A 14,030-nucleotide genomic window follows, 5' to 3' on the forward strand; every position below is an offset into this window, starting at 1 on the left:
ACACCAATTGTGTTCTGCATTTGGCGAAATGGAAAGTAGGCTGCAATTTGTTAGCACTTCAATGAGCAGAAGGATTTTTCTGGCACTCTATTCTAGTTTTGAGAACCATATAATTAAGGCAACCTTTGTGATTGCCAATAGATGTTTACAAAAAGGAAATGGTTAAATCGTTCAAGACTTACTCTTAGAAAGTCCAATATGGCCTACTATTAATCCATGATCTCTGGTTTGGGTGTGGTTGCTAGGTCAACCTTCTTGACCCAGAGCACTCATCTATTTTTTTGTTTCTCTGCCAATGAGACTGCATCCCCAACGTTCATATCCGAAGAAGCAGGAGATATCTGATCACAATATTCAAAAAATATATGTTTGTCTATTGCTTTTGATTCCGAACGTCGAACTACTCATTTTGTAAAATGTGTTCACTATTTTTGTATGGCATCTGATATTAATAATTAGCGCTCATCTAGGCTTTTTTGGGATAAAAGAGGAATTTTACTTAAGTGGGACACTGAAGTGATTTGCCCAGGATCACACAATTTGCAAAGAGATGAAGCTGAGATTGGAACTTTAGCCTCATGTATCTACAGGTGACAACTTAAACATGAAGCTATATTTCATCGCTACATTCTGAAGCTTTCTGTGTAGCTGTACTTTAACAAAAAAACACACGTCCAACGAGAAGCAACATGTATTTTGTGATTTCTCAGTACAGAAGTAATGCATCAACCTTAAGGGTTTTCCAAACAGCTTTTAAATACATATTTCTAAATACGTATATGGAGACTCAAATTGTTTTGTAATAATCCAGATACTATGCCTCTTCAATATTCCTGGTGAAACGAGCAGAAATCGTTTAGAGCATTCTTTTAACGAAAGAAAGGATAAACAATCCAACAATGATCTGTTTTGCAAAGTGATTTTCAGTAAAAAAAATATAGGATTCTCCTTACTGGCTGGAAAACTGGAGGAGCTATACTTGTATATTCTAACCATGGATTGCCCACTTTACCACTTTGTGTGATATTGAACAACATGCCTCATCCATCTGTCTTCTCAGATATTTGTGAAAACTATTAGCGGTTAAAATTGATTCAATATTAAATGCTATTTTATTTTTAAATAAGTGGATTTACTACTATTAATATAAATTAAGCAATTTAGGGCCTCATTTGGATGTTCGTCAGTAAGCCTCCGACCACAGGTCAGAGGCTTTCCGCCTAATGACGATGTTGGCGGTCGGAAGTCAAACTGGCCAGTCATTCCGGCTGGCTTCTAACTGGCTCAAGGACCCCCTCAGCCAGTCGTAAAGCGCAACATAATCCCTACGGACGGCGTTTCTGCTGTCGGGATTATGATGTCTGTTTCGGACAGGCTTTTCATGTCAGGCTTTCCGACTTGAAAAGCCAGTTGGAAAGCAAATTTGGGAGCTTCTAGAAGGGCCCCCTTCTCCCTGCGGCCTCCGGTTGGGGGCTGGGCCGAAGGGTCACCTATGGTGCCCTTGGTAGATCTCTGCACCGTGTGGCAGGCACTGTGAGTTGGATGCAACACGGTGCAGGGATTAACATAAACTCCCATTTCACAAATGGTCGGTAGGTTCCCACACCGAAACAGTATCGGGCAGTTAGGGACTTAGTGTAACTTAACTTTGATTTAATTGGCTATTGGCTAAAAGTAGACTTGTTTAACAATATAACAAGTTGATACCTTTCAGCAAAACTATTTTCTCCTTTGACAGCCTTCATATTGCAGGCAAGTGCAGCTACCAACATTATGGAGAGAATCCTTTTATTCGATTTCATTAAAATCATAAAAGGGTGGGACGAACCACCTGAATATATGAATATTGAACAATTGTGCTAGTTAAAATTACAATAAACCTATTTGAATAAATAATAAAATAACGTTGGGGCTGTTTCTATTCCAGCATGTACTGTCTAGCCCTGCCAGGAAAGCAGACTTCCGACTAATATGGATTAAACTGTACGCAAGCATGCATAGTTTTACGGGGTATAATAAAGTGCTAGTGCTATGGGCGTATAAACTGTAGAATTTAAATTAAGTGAGTCGAGTACAGTTCATCTATCGCTCTTTTCTACTTCAATTGCCGCTAGCTTCAATAATTTGATTGCCTTGCATGCCAATTGGACAGTCGAGCCTCCTAACACCTAGCAACACTATTTAGCCTGCCCTGCTGCTCTCATGAGTACCAGTACTCTCCGTGGCCAAAGAGAAGTTCTGGTACTCGAGGGGGAATAATTTGAATTGCCAGTACTCAGTACATGTGAGTGCCATCCCATTTACAGCACTACAAACAACCACATGCTCAAACTATTAGAGATAACCCGATTCCCTAAAAATGAGGAGTTACTGAAAACTGTACATCTGCAACATGTGTACATTTCTGCATTACTTATGATTTATAAACACCCCAATTAATGCTTCAGAAAAATCGATAACTTCTGTAGTTTTGAAGGTATACCTGTTGTCCCTTAGCTCACGCTAGGGTCAGGCTAGGACAGAAAATAGACCCTAGCACCCAAATAAAAGTGGCGCCGTTAACGAAGGCGATAGCTAAAATAGTAGCCGTCATAGGCATATCAAGGCAGTTTTTAACTTGTAATGACACACTATGTAGGTGTTTAGCTAAGTTTGTGAGACTGCGTGCATTGGTGCTTGCTGCAGGCAATGTATGTGTCAGTGCTTAATTTATTTAAAAAAAATAAGTGCCAGGGCCCTTCTCAGGAAGCCACTGCAGCTTACGCCACCTATTGCCCATATCAGTGCTGCCAATGACAGTACCAACACAACTCCTAGCCATCACACACCTCTGAGTGTGACAATTCAGATGATTTCAGGCCACCCAAAGATACAAAAATGGCATGGGCGGCAGATAATATAAATTTTTTATGTATACTGGATGATTAAATAACTGTTGTGCTTGTCCCAGAATTAGACAAACAGCTACACCATGTGATAGGCTGTCATAAATGCCGTTGTTGAGAATTAGATGCCGGGGTTGAGCACCGGAATCCACCGGCTCAAATTGATCAATAAAATCAACAGTAATAAAAAGGGCCCACCAGACCGTAAACAGGCCTACAAATAGCCATAAAGCTGGCCGACAACCTGGCCTGTCACACCAGGCCTTCTGGCAATGTCAGATTGCCCTGTAAGCCAGTCCCACCCTGCCTGAAGCCTCAAGATTGTTTACACAATGGGAAATCCACAGCTATAGACTTCAGATAACTGTGCAATTGCACATATAAATTTCCCCTTCATTTTCTATATTAGTCAAACATATTTGAGCGTCAAGACACCTTTTGTCCTGCAGTCCTTGAATAAAAGTAGGTATTTTGGGCACTTACTACAGATATTGCAATACTTATACCTAACTCAAGGTGTGCAATTAGAGGTGCAACTAGGGTGAGAGAAAAGCACTATAAATGTTTGAGACTACCCACTTAGTCATGAATTTTGGGGGAGGTTCCCCACATTTGTAAAGCCTTCTTCCTTGACACAGCCATGGAAACAGGGGCGTAGCTATTAATGGTGCAGCAAGTGCAGTGGCACCAGGGCCCAGGGGCATAAGGGTCACTCTGCACCCATTTATGGCTGCATTTTAACACCTACGTCTGCACAGGGAGGCCTATTTACATTACCTTACATTAGGGCCCGTGATAGCCTGCTACACCACTGCCTGGAAACAATCTGTTATGATATCGATAACAACAATATCGACTTGCAACAGAAACTGACTGCAAAACAGCGAGATGCACAATATCAACAAGGAAAGCAAACATAGGGTAATGTAGATTAACTAGACTAACTACTCACACATCGTTTTGTATTTGATCATTTCTTTTTATCGCCAACTCTTCATCAATCTATGCAGATGATATGTGATACCGCATACTGTGCTATACGACATAATTACTTGATAGATCTGTATAATGTACAGTATATAAAATCTGAAAATGTCAATAAAAATATGTTACAAAAAAAACAAAAAAAACTAGACTAACTACATCTACTTACATGAATCATAATATCTTACAGTCTATATTATTGGAGGTCTATGTCTGAGACGATCTTTAGGTTTTACATCTTATACTGCCCCAATCTTAGGCCTACAAATATACAAAATACGCTAAAAAGCCAGATTTTCCGCAGTGATAAATACAACCTGCACATGAAAAAAGCCGCAGAGACTGGTGCTGTGAAATCTGCTACACCTGTATTTATAAACCATTTTCGCCAAGTTAGACTTACGTGCACATTTCTTTTTGGGAGCGATGCCTGCACAGAAAATAACCTATTTCCATTTCCCACAGTTACTTGCACTTACTCGATATTTTCTTTCCTGTTCAAATCGTTCTTCGTATTTCCTGATTTTCCTCTTGAGGTTCTGGATGTGTTTTGTGAGTTGTGCCACAGTCTGGGGCTCCTTGAAATCCGCACAGTTTCCTCTGGAAGAGCTTCGTGGCCTGAATAAGGGGGAAGCATTTTAATATGTATCAGATAATGAGATCCGGTACACTGTGCAACTTTATTTCAAATGCTCATAATTAGTAGCAGTTGTAAACAACATCCTACTAGTGGTTATTTCTAAAGTACATGAAATTTTAGGCAAGAGGTAATCGCAAAGATTTTGGTACTAATTGCAGTCGCAATTAGTACCAAAATCTTTTTGAGCAAAGACCAGCCTATTTAAATGTTTCTCATATCTCAGTAGAAATAATTTTCATAAAGTTGAAGAAATGAGTCATCAAAGCACTGCAAGAACAAATATCTCCATCTCAAAACTCAATGCAGACACAATGGTCTGCTGAACCCAGCAGGGTTCCATCTCAGTTGTTGCTCCAATGGTAACGAGCCCCAATTTGTGTTCCAATGAGTCCCAAGCCATTAATATTCATAAGGTAATTCGAATTGTGATCCACTACGATTTTGTATTTTGTCAACCGACTTATTAGCACTGTTTGGACAATAGATTGAGTTTAAGTTATTGTGACACAAAAATATCGGGTAAAAATATTGTAATATAAAAATATTGTGGCATAAAACATTGGGCCTAATTACGATGGCAGACTGACCGCCACCGACAGGCCATCGGTGGCGGTCTGCCCAACCATCAGCCCTTTGGTACGATTGCGGCATTATGATGGAGGCGGTCAGACCCTTGTTGGATGGAGGACAGACCGCCACCTCTGACAGGATCTACGGATCTCGACAGGGCCCCTTTCCCACATGTAGTGCCCCCACACACATCCATGCACCGTGTGCCATGCACCAGATGGTGCATGGAACCCAGTGCTTGCATGAGCACAAAGTGCACTTTTACACTGCAGCTTGTGCTGCAGTTCTTTTTCAGGGATGTAGCACAACCTGCAGTGTTAAAGAGCACTTTTCCGACCACCAGCGTGGCGGTTGCATCATAATTGGGCGGTCGGACTGCCACCTGCTTGTCTCCTGACTGACATGACAGAGGGCAGCGGTCTGACCACCGGCTATTGCAATAAGGCCCATTGTTGTCAAGAATATAAATAATATAGTTACAAGAATATTGTTGTTTTTAATATTTTGTTTAATAATACAGTTGTGAAAAATATTTCTTTTTTGTTTTTTAATTATGTTATTGTGTTTTAGTTTACATTAATTTTAGGTGTTAGTATTTTTGGTATAATTCTTATTATTTTATAAAGTATAGTTCGTAATTTTAAGTGATTTAAAAATGTATTCTTATATGTTATTAGTAATTTATAGTGTTGTAGCAGGTTGTTGGATTTTTAGGGGGATTGGGTTAGATGGTTTTCCAAACCAGAAATATTTTTCACTTAATGGTATTAGTTTTTTATTGTTAATTGGGTTGTTTAATTGATTTTCAAATATGTAAATCGTTTGTTACATTATATTTTGATTTCAAAATAGTAGTTTTAACTTTTATTTTAGTTCTATCATTAGTAATAGTGAGATATTTTAGTAGCAGCCATTGGATTTGTAGGGTTATAGGGTGGGAAGTTAATTAAGTTATAAATAATTAAAAATTAATGTTAATTAGTTTTTTATTGCAAATTAATTATTTGATTGTTAACTTTGTAAATAGTTTAATAGTGATGTAAGCTACATTTTAGTTGCAAGTGGCTGGATTTGTAGGGGAATGGGGTGTAAAGGTTATTAAAATAAATGTATTTTCATTTAGTGTTAATTATTTTTTGTCAATGAAACGTTTTTAATTATTGTGTAATTGTACTGTTTTATTTCTTTTAGTTTGTAATTTAGTTTGTTATAAGTTTATTACAGATATGTTTTAATGCTGTGGTATTATTCAAATGTGTGGGAGTAGGTTGGGAAGATAATAAATACAGAATATTTATTTTAATTGATATTCATATATAATTTGTCAATTGCTAAATAATTATGTATACTTTTGTATTACTTTTTAAATTTATTTATTGGCAAGGGTTTGTGATTTTTTTTTTCTTAAATGATGTATTATATGAAATTCAATAAATAGCTAATGATTTAGGGCCTTATTACGAGTACGATGGCTTGCTGTGGCGGTCTGACCACCGCCACCCCTGCGGGTCCATCAACTGTATTTGGAGTGTGGCAGTCGGACCACCATGAGACCGCTGGCTCTGCCGGGATCAAAGATCCCACTGTGCCAGTGGTCTGCAACCGACCTCAGTATGCTGGCCGTGCAGATGTCTGAACTGGGGTGGCAGAGTGGGCTAAAGAACGGTGATGGATCAAACCCAGATCTGTTGACTGGGTGTGAGTGTTTGATTGGTTCTCATGCTCCGTCCATCACCACCCCCTTTTGTACCGCTTTGTTCGCCATAAGTTGGCAGGGTATGCTCAGACGTGAGTCCCTTGCTCACTTTGCCACTGGATTCAAGCAAGCCTGGCTGAAGACGGCTGAAATGCCAGAAACCGGTCCTAGGAAGCTTGTTTCCGGTCCAGGGAAGGCATGGCTTGGCAGTTCGGGCTGGACTGTTCCCATGAGGCACAGGGTCAGACTGATTTGCATATGGCCATGTCTGAACTGGGGTGGCAGAGTGGGCTAATGAACGGTGATGGATCAAACCCAGATCTGTTGACTGGGTGTGAGTGTTTGATTGGTTCTCATGCTCCGTCCATCACCACCCCCTTTTGTACCGCTTTGGCCGTGCAGATGCTGGCACCGCCGATCATATTATAACCTACATATTTACCGCCCTTATCAAGGCAGTTAGCCCATCATGAAAAGGTTGGCAGACAAACCACATTTAACCCCTACGCTGCCAGGCCTTTTACTCCCTGTGGCACGCTCTTTCTTGGCTATTTGGGGTAGTTCTAGCTTAGGCCGCCATACCTTTTTGTCCACATAAGGTATCCATGCATAATTTGCATCCTTTTCTTCCAACATCATGAGGATTCCAAAGGTACCCAAGGTTTGTTGATTTCCCTGGAGGGAACTGTGAAATTGGGCAAAATACAGCTAAATTCTTGGAGTTTTCGGGAAAATGGGAAGAAAGTGCTGCAGATGACAGTGTCTGTTTTCTATCCTGCAAATGGTATAAACAAAGGGTTTGTGGTGCTAAAATCACCATCTTCCCAGCTTTCAGGAACAGGCAGACTTTTGCCATAAAATCAACACTTTCTACAGAGTTTCGGCATTTTACTGGGACATAGCCTATTTTTCCAATTTTTTGTGCTTTCAACCTCCTTCCAGTTAGTGGTAGAAAGAAGTGTGAAACCAAAAATTGATCATAGAAAGCTATCCATTTCTGAAAAGAAGACAACATTCTGAATTCATCAAGGAGTTATTTGTGTAGATCCTTCAAGGTTTTCCTATGGAAAGTAAAAGTTGAAATAAAACAAATATTGAAATTGAGTTCAAAAACAACCATTTGTGCCTACATTTTCACTTGTAACTTCTTCTATGTTAGATTTTTTGTACCGGGTTACAGCAATTCATTTGGTAAAATATAAAGAGTGAAAAATAGGAATAAAAAAACCTATGTATTTCCAAACTGAGAAGAAGATATGGAGTATAGAAGCAGTGGTTATTTGCACATCTCTAAATTTGTGGGTAGCCATACTGGCATGTGAATTAGGGGGCATTTTTCAAAATGTCTTCTTTTTTACACATTGTCTTACATTTGGAAGACAGAAATGCATAGAAAGACAACTGGTAATAACACTAGTTCTACTATTCTGTGTTCCCCTAAGGGTCATAATAAAAATGGTACTTCGCTTATGTGGGTAGGCCTAATGCCTGCGACAGGAAACGGGTCAAAGCGCAATATGGATGCATCACATTTTTCCACAGAAAACTGAGCTTTTTTTTTGCAATGTTTTAGATTTTGGGCCCCATCTCAGCAAGCACCTAAGGAAACCTAGCAAACCTGTACATTTGTAAAAACTAGACACTCTGGAGAATCCAGGATGGGGTGACTTGTGCGGCTTCACAGGTAATGTTACCAAGAATCCCTTGCAAACCTCAAAATTTGTTTTAAAAAACCCACATTTTCCTGACATTTCTGTGATGGAAAGTTTTGGAATCTGTGGGGCAAAAAACTTCCACCGACCTAGCATTCCCCCAAGTCTCCCGATTAAAATGGTACCTCACTTGTGTGGGTAAGCCTAGTTCCTGTGAAAGAAAATGGCCCAAAACGCAACGTGGACACATCAGATTTTTCCAGTGAAAATTGACCCTTTTTTCGCAATGTGCCTAGCTATGGATTTTGGATCCTAGCTCAGCCCGAACCTATGGAAACCTAGCAAACATGTACATTTTTTAAAACTAGACACTGAATTGGGTGACTTGTGTGGCTCTCACCAGGTTCTGTTACCCAGAAACCCTAGCAAACCTCAAACTTTGTAAATAAAAAAAGAAAACACATTTTCCTCACATTTCTGTGATGGAAAGTTCTGGAATCTCCGGAGAGCCACAAACTTACACCCACCCAGCATTTTCCAAAGTCTCCCGATAAAAATTGTACCTCGCTTGTGTGGGTAGGCTAGCGCCCGCATCAGGATATGTCCCCAAAACACAACATGGACACATCAAATTTTTCCACAGAAAAGAGACCCTTTTTTTGCAATGTACCTAGCTGTGGATTTTGGGGCCTAGCTCAGCCTGCACCTAGGAAAACCTAGTAAACCTATAATTTTTTTTAAACTAGACACCCAGGGGAATACAGGATGGGGTGACTTGTGTGGCTCTTAAAGATTCTGTTACCCAGAATCCCTTGCAAACCTCCAACTTTATGGGGGGAAAAAACACATTTTCCTCACATTTCTGTGATGGAAAGTTCTGTGATCTGTGGAAAGCCACAAAATTCCAACAACCCAGCATTCTGCCAAGTTCCTAATAAAAATGGTACCTCACTTGTCTGGATAGACCTAGTGCCCGCGACAGGAAACGCACCAAAACGCAACGTAGACACATCACATTTTTCCAAAGAAAACTGACCCATTTTTAGCAATGTGCCTAGCTGTGGATTTTGGCCCTAGGTCAGCCAGCACCTAGGGAAATCTAGCAAGCCTGAAAATGTTTGAAAATGAGAAACCCAGGGGAATCCAAGATAGGGTGACTTCTATACCTCTCACCAGGTTCTGTTACCCAGAATCCCTTGCAAACCTCAAACTTTGTCCAAAAAAACAAATTTCCCTCACATTTCTGTGATGGAAAGTTCTGGTATCTGCAGAGAGCCACAAACCTTTGCCCACCCAGCATTAACCCCAGTCTCCCGTTAAAATTGGTACCTCACTTGAGTAGGCCTAGTGCCCGTAACAGGAAACGGTCCAAAACACAACGTGGGCACATCACATTTTTCCACAGAAAACTGACCCTTTTTTCTGCAATGTGCCTAGCTGTGAATATTGGACCCTAGCTCAGCCGGTATTTAAGGAAACCTAGCAAACCTGTACATTTTTTAAAACTAGACACCCAGGGGAATCCAGGATGGGGTGACTTCTGTACCTCTCACCAGGTTCTGTTACCCAGCATCCCTTGCAAACCTCAAATTTCTGTGATGGAAAGTTCTGGAATCTGCGGGGGGACACAAAATTCCAACAACCCAGTGTTCCACCAAATCTCCCAATAAAAATGGTTCCTCACTTGTGTGAGTAGACCTAGTGCCCGCAACAGGAAATGGCCCAAAACATACAGTGGAGACTTCCAAATTATCTATCACAAAAAACCATGGTTTTACGAGGGCGTCACCTGCGCATTTGGTACCGGGCTTGGCGGCTGTCTAGGGAAACCTACCAAACCTACACATTTCTGAAAACTAGACACCAGGGAAAGTCCAGGGAGGTGTGGTTCACATGGATATATAAGTGCACCAGTGATTCTAGTTGTGCATAGAAAGTTTTGAGGCGATCTGTCAAGCGGGGACTGAGAAAAAGGGGGAGCTAAAAAAAAAGTGTGTTTCCCATGTTAATATCTTTAGGAATTTTAGACACAACTACAACCCAAACCACTGAGCAGAATTTCACCAAATTTGGCAGAAAAGTAGCTGTTGATCCAGAAAGCGACCTGTCTGAAAATTGGTGTAAATCAGTTCAGTTTGTTTTTGAGATATTTAAAGAAAACCAAATTTGGATATCTAAGGATGCGAAGGCTCCGTGAACCCTCCCGATCTCGTGCTGAGATCTGATTGGCTGCCAACACTTCCACTAGGAAGTGTTGGCAGCCATCTTGGGACTCAGCTTCAGCCGAAACCCAGAAAAAATGTCTAATAAAAAAAGAAAAATGGGCAGAGTAGGAATACCCTGACCCTGTGGCCCCAGTCCTGAGGGTCCCAGAGAGACCCCGCCAGAGAAAAAGGCACTTACAAAAAATATATATATAGCAAAACGAAGAAGCGAAGCCGCGGCAACAATTCATATATTCACCTTCCGCCTTCTCCTAAGAGCCCTGGGGATCCCCACCTCCCTGGGGCTTTTTACTAACAAAGAAGGGGGGCCTGCCTCAGGGACTAATTACCCAGATGAAAATACTCACTTGAGTAGATATTTTGTGCAAAACTGTGGACTCTTGTTGGATACAGGGGCAAGTGCGGTACCATTGTGGCTCAGTCACTCACAGAGCTATAGACATACCCACACACTTAGACACCCACTCACACTCAGGTACTCACACACCCAATCACAAACCCACTCACAGACCTAATCAGACAAACACCCAATCAGACCCACTTACACACCCAATCAGACACTCACACACATACTCATAGAGCAACTCAGACACTCAGGCACCTACTCACAAACCCACTCAGACACCCTAACAGCCACTTGCAAACCCAATCAGGCACTCATTCACTCCCTCACAGACCCCCTCAGGCACTTTCAGAGCCACTCACAACCCATTCAGACACTCATGCACCTACTCACAGACCCACTCAGGCATGTACACCCACTCACAGACCCACTCAGACACTCATGCACACACTTACAGAACCACTGCTACTCTCTCACACCTACTCAGAGACATATTTAGAGACTCACAATCCAACTCACAGACCCACTCAGAGACTTTTACACTGACTCACAGGCCCACTCAGAGACTCATGCACCCTCTCACAAACCCACTCAGAGACTCATGCACCCACTCACAGACTTAATCAGACGCTCATGCACTCACTCACAGACTGACACACACACACATGGAACTACTCACAAACCCACTCTGACAATCTCTCACCCACTCACATAACCACTCGACACTCATTCACCCACTCAGACACTCCTGCACCAACTCACAGACCCATACAGCAACTCACACACTCACTCACAGACCCATACAGCCCTTCACATCCACAAAACCACTCACACATCCAGTCAAAGACCCATACAGCCACTGACTCTTGCAGTCACCGACCTATACAACCACTCACTCACACACTCTCAAAAGTTGCAAGTAGGAAATAAAATTCTCCCAAATCTTTGAAATTCACAAAAACAAACCAAAGGTTATAGGGACTTATAGTTAGGAATTAACATTTAAAAACCTTAGAAATTCACTGAAAATACAAAGGTTACAGGGACGTTATCATTATGAAATAGAATTGTAAAAAACCTTAGCAATTCACTGAAAAAAAACAAAGGTTACAGGGACCTTGTAGTTAGGCTCAGATTTCGCTCGGTGAAAACTATAGAAATGTAGCAGTCATAGTTCCCTGAGCTAACTATAACTTACACCCTGCAATGCGCTGGTTATGACCTCACAAATTACATCCCTCATGACATGGTCAGTGATATCACTGATGACATCTCAAATGATATCACTAATGACATCACAGATTACATCATCTATAGAACCACTCACATACCAACTCACACCCCAAGTCTCTCGCACACCCACAGAACCATTCACATTTCCATACAACTTGTCACAAACCTACTCACTCATTCATGCAATCACTCACACAACCACTCACTCACAGTTACTCATACAACCACTTACTTACCCATACAACAACTTACACAGCCATACAATCACCAATATAGCTGTTCACACATCCACTTATTAATCATACAAAAACTAAGACAGCCAGTCACTCACCCATACAGCATCTCAACAGACCAACTTACACACCTATACAACTACTCACACACCCACTCACAATCTGTCACAATCACTTATATACCCATTCACTCATCCCAACTTGCACTCAGATGACCACTCACTCACTCATACAGCCACTCACTCACCCATTCACTCTCCAATACAGCCACTCATACACCCACTCAGTTAATTAAACAACAGCCACTCACTCCCCCATACAGCCACTAACATCCACTCAATCACTCATACAGCCACTTACACAGCCGCTCAGTTGCCCATACAGCCACTCACTCACCCATACAGCCACTCACTCACCCATTCATACAGCTACTCACTCATCCATAGAACCACTCACTCATACACCCAGTCACTCACCAATACAGCCACTCACACAGCCACTCACTCACCCATACAGATACTCACACACCCATGTATTCACCCATACAGCTACTCACACACCAATGTATTCACCACAACACCCACTCACACAGCCATACCACCACTCACACACCCACCCACTCACACACTGATACAGACAGTCAAAAAGCCCCTCAGATGACATATGTTAGAAACAGTATTTCTCATTAGTAATACAGAAAGAATATGGTGTAGCTTAGTAGATATCTTTAAGTCTCAGAAACATTTACTAAACACGCACACTCACTGGATGATGTCATCATTAATGTCATTTGAGATGCCATCAGTGCTGTCACTGACCATGTCATGAGTGATGTAATATGTGAGGTCGTAAGTATGCATTGCGAGGTCGTAAGTTACAGTTAGCTCAGGTAACTATAACTGCTGAATTTCAATGGTTTTGTACGAGTGAAATCTGAACCTAATTATAACATCCCTGTAACCGTTGATTTTGTCAGTGAATATATATATATGTATATAGAGAGAGAGAGAGTGAAAGAGAGTGAGAGTGAGAGAGAGAGAGTGAGAGAGAGAGAGAGAGAGAGAGAGAGAGAGAGTGAGAGAGTGAGAGAGTGAGAGAGTGAGAGAGTGAGAGAGAGAGAGGAGAGAGAGAGAGAGAGAGAGAGAGAGAGAGAGAGTGTGTGAGAGAGTGTGAGAGAGAGTGTGAGAGAGAGAGTGAGAGAGAGAGTGAGAGAGTGAGAGAGAGAGAGAGAGTGTGAGAGTGTGAGAGAGAGTGTGAGAGAGAGTGTGAGAGAGAGAGTGAGAGAGTGAGAGAGAGAGAGAGAGTGAGAGAGTGAGAGAGTGAGAGAGTGAGAGAGTGTGAGAGTGTGAGAGAGTGAGAGTGAGAGTGAGAGTGAGAGTGAGAGTGAGAGAGAGAGAGAGAGAGAGAGAGAGAGAGAGAGAGAGAGAGAGAGACTGTCTGGCATTCTGCATAAGCTCCTGCAAACTCAAAATAAACTCCTCCACACAGCAAGTTGGAATGGTCAATAATGCATGCTTGATAGAGTGACATTGTAGAGTCCATTTCCATTGCTGAGGCATTTCTGGAGAC

At 41.5% G+C, this 14,030-nt stretch overlaps 1 protein-coding gene across 2 annotated transcripts in view; it reads right to left on the bottom strand.

Moving 5' to 3' along the window:
* FAM13C (family with sequence similarity 13 member C) overlaps positions 1-14,030 on the bottom strand; it is an 841,555-nt gene that overhangs the window by 223,479 nt on the left and 604,046 nt on the right. For both annotated transcript variants that reach the window (XM_085604789.1, XM_085604792.1), the window contains one exon: positions 4,349-4,487. In XM_085604789.1, coding sequence (XP_085460915.1) covers positions 4,349-4,487 — 139 coding nt within the window. The remainder of the gene's footprint in view (positions 1-4,348; positions 4,488-14,030) is intronic.

Source organism: Triturus cristatus, chromosome 1_2 (genome assembly GCF_964204655.1).
Source record: "Triturus cristatus chromosome 1_2, aTriCri1.1, whole genome shotgun sequence".
Classification (NCBI taxonomy): domain Eukaryota; kingdom Metazoa; phylum Chordata; class Amphibia; order Caudata; family Salamandridae; genus Triturus; species Triturus cristatus.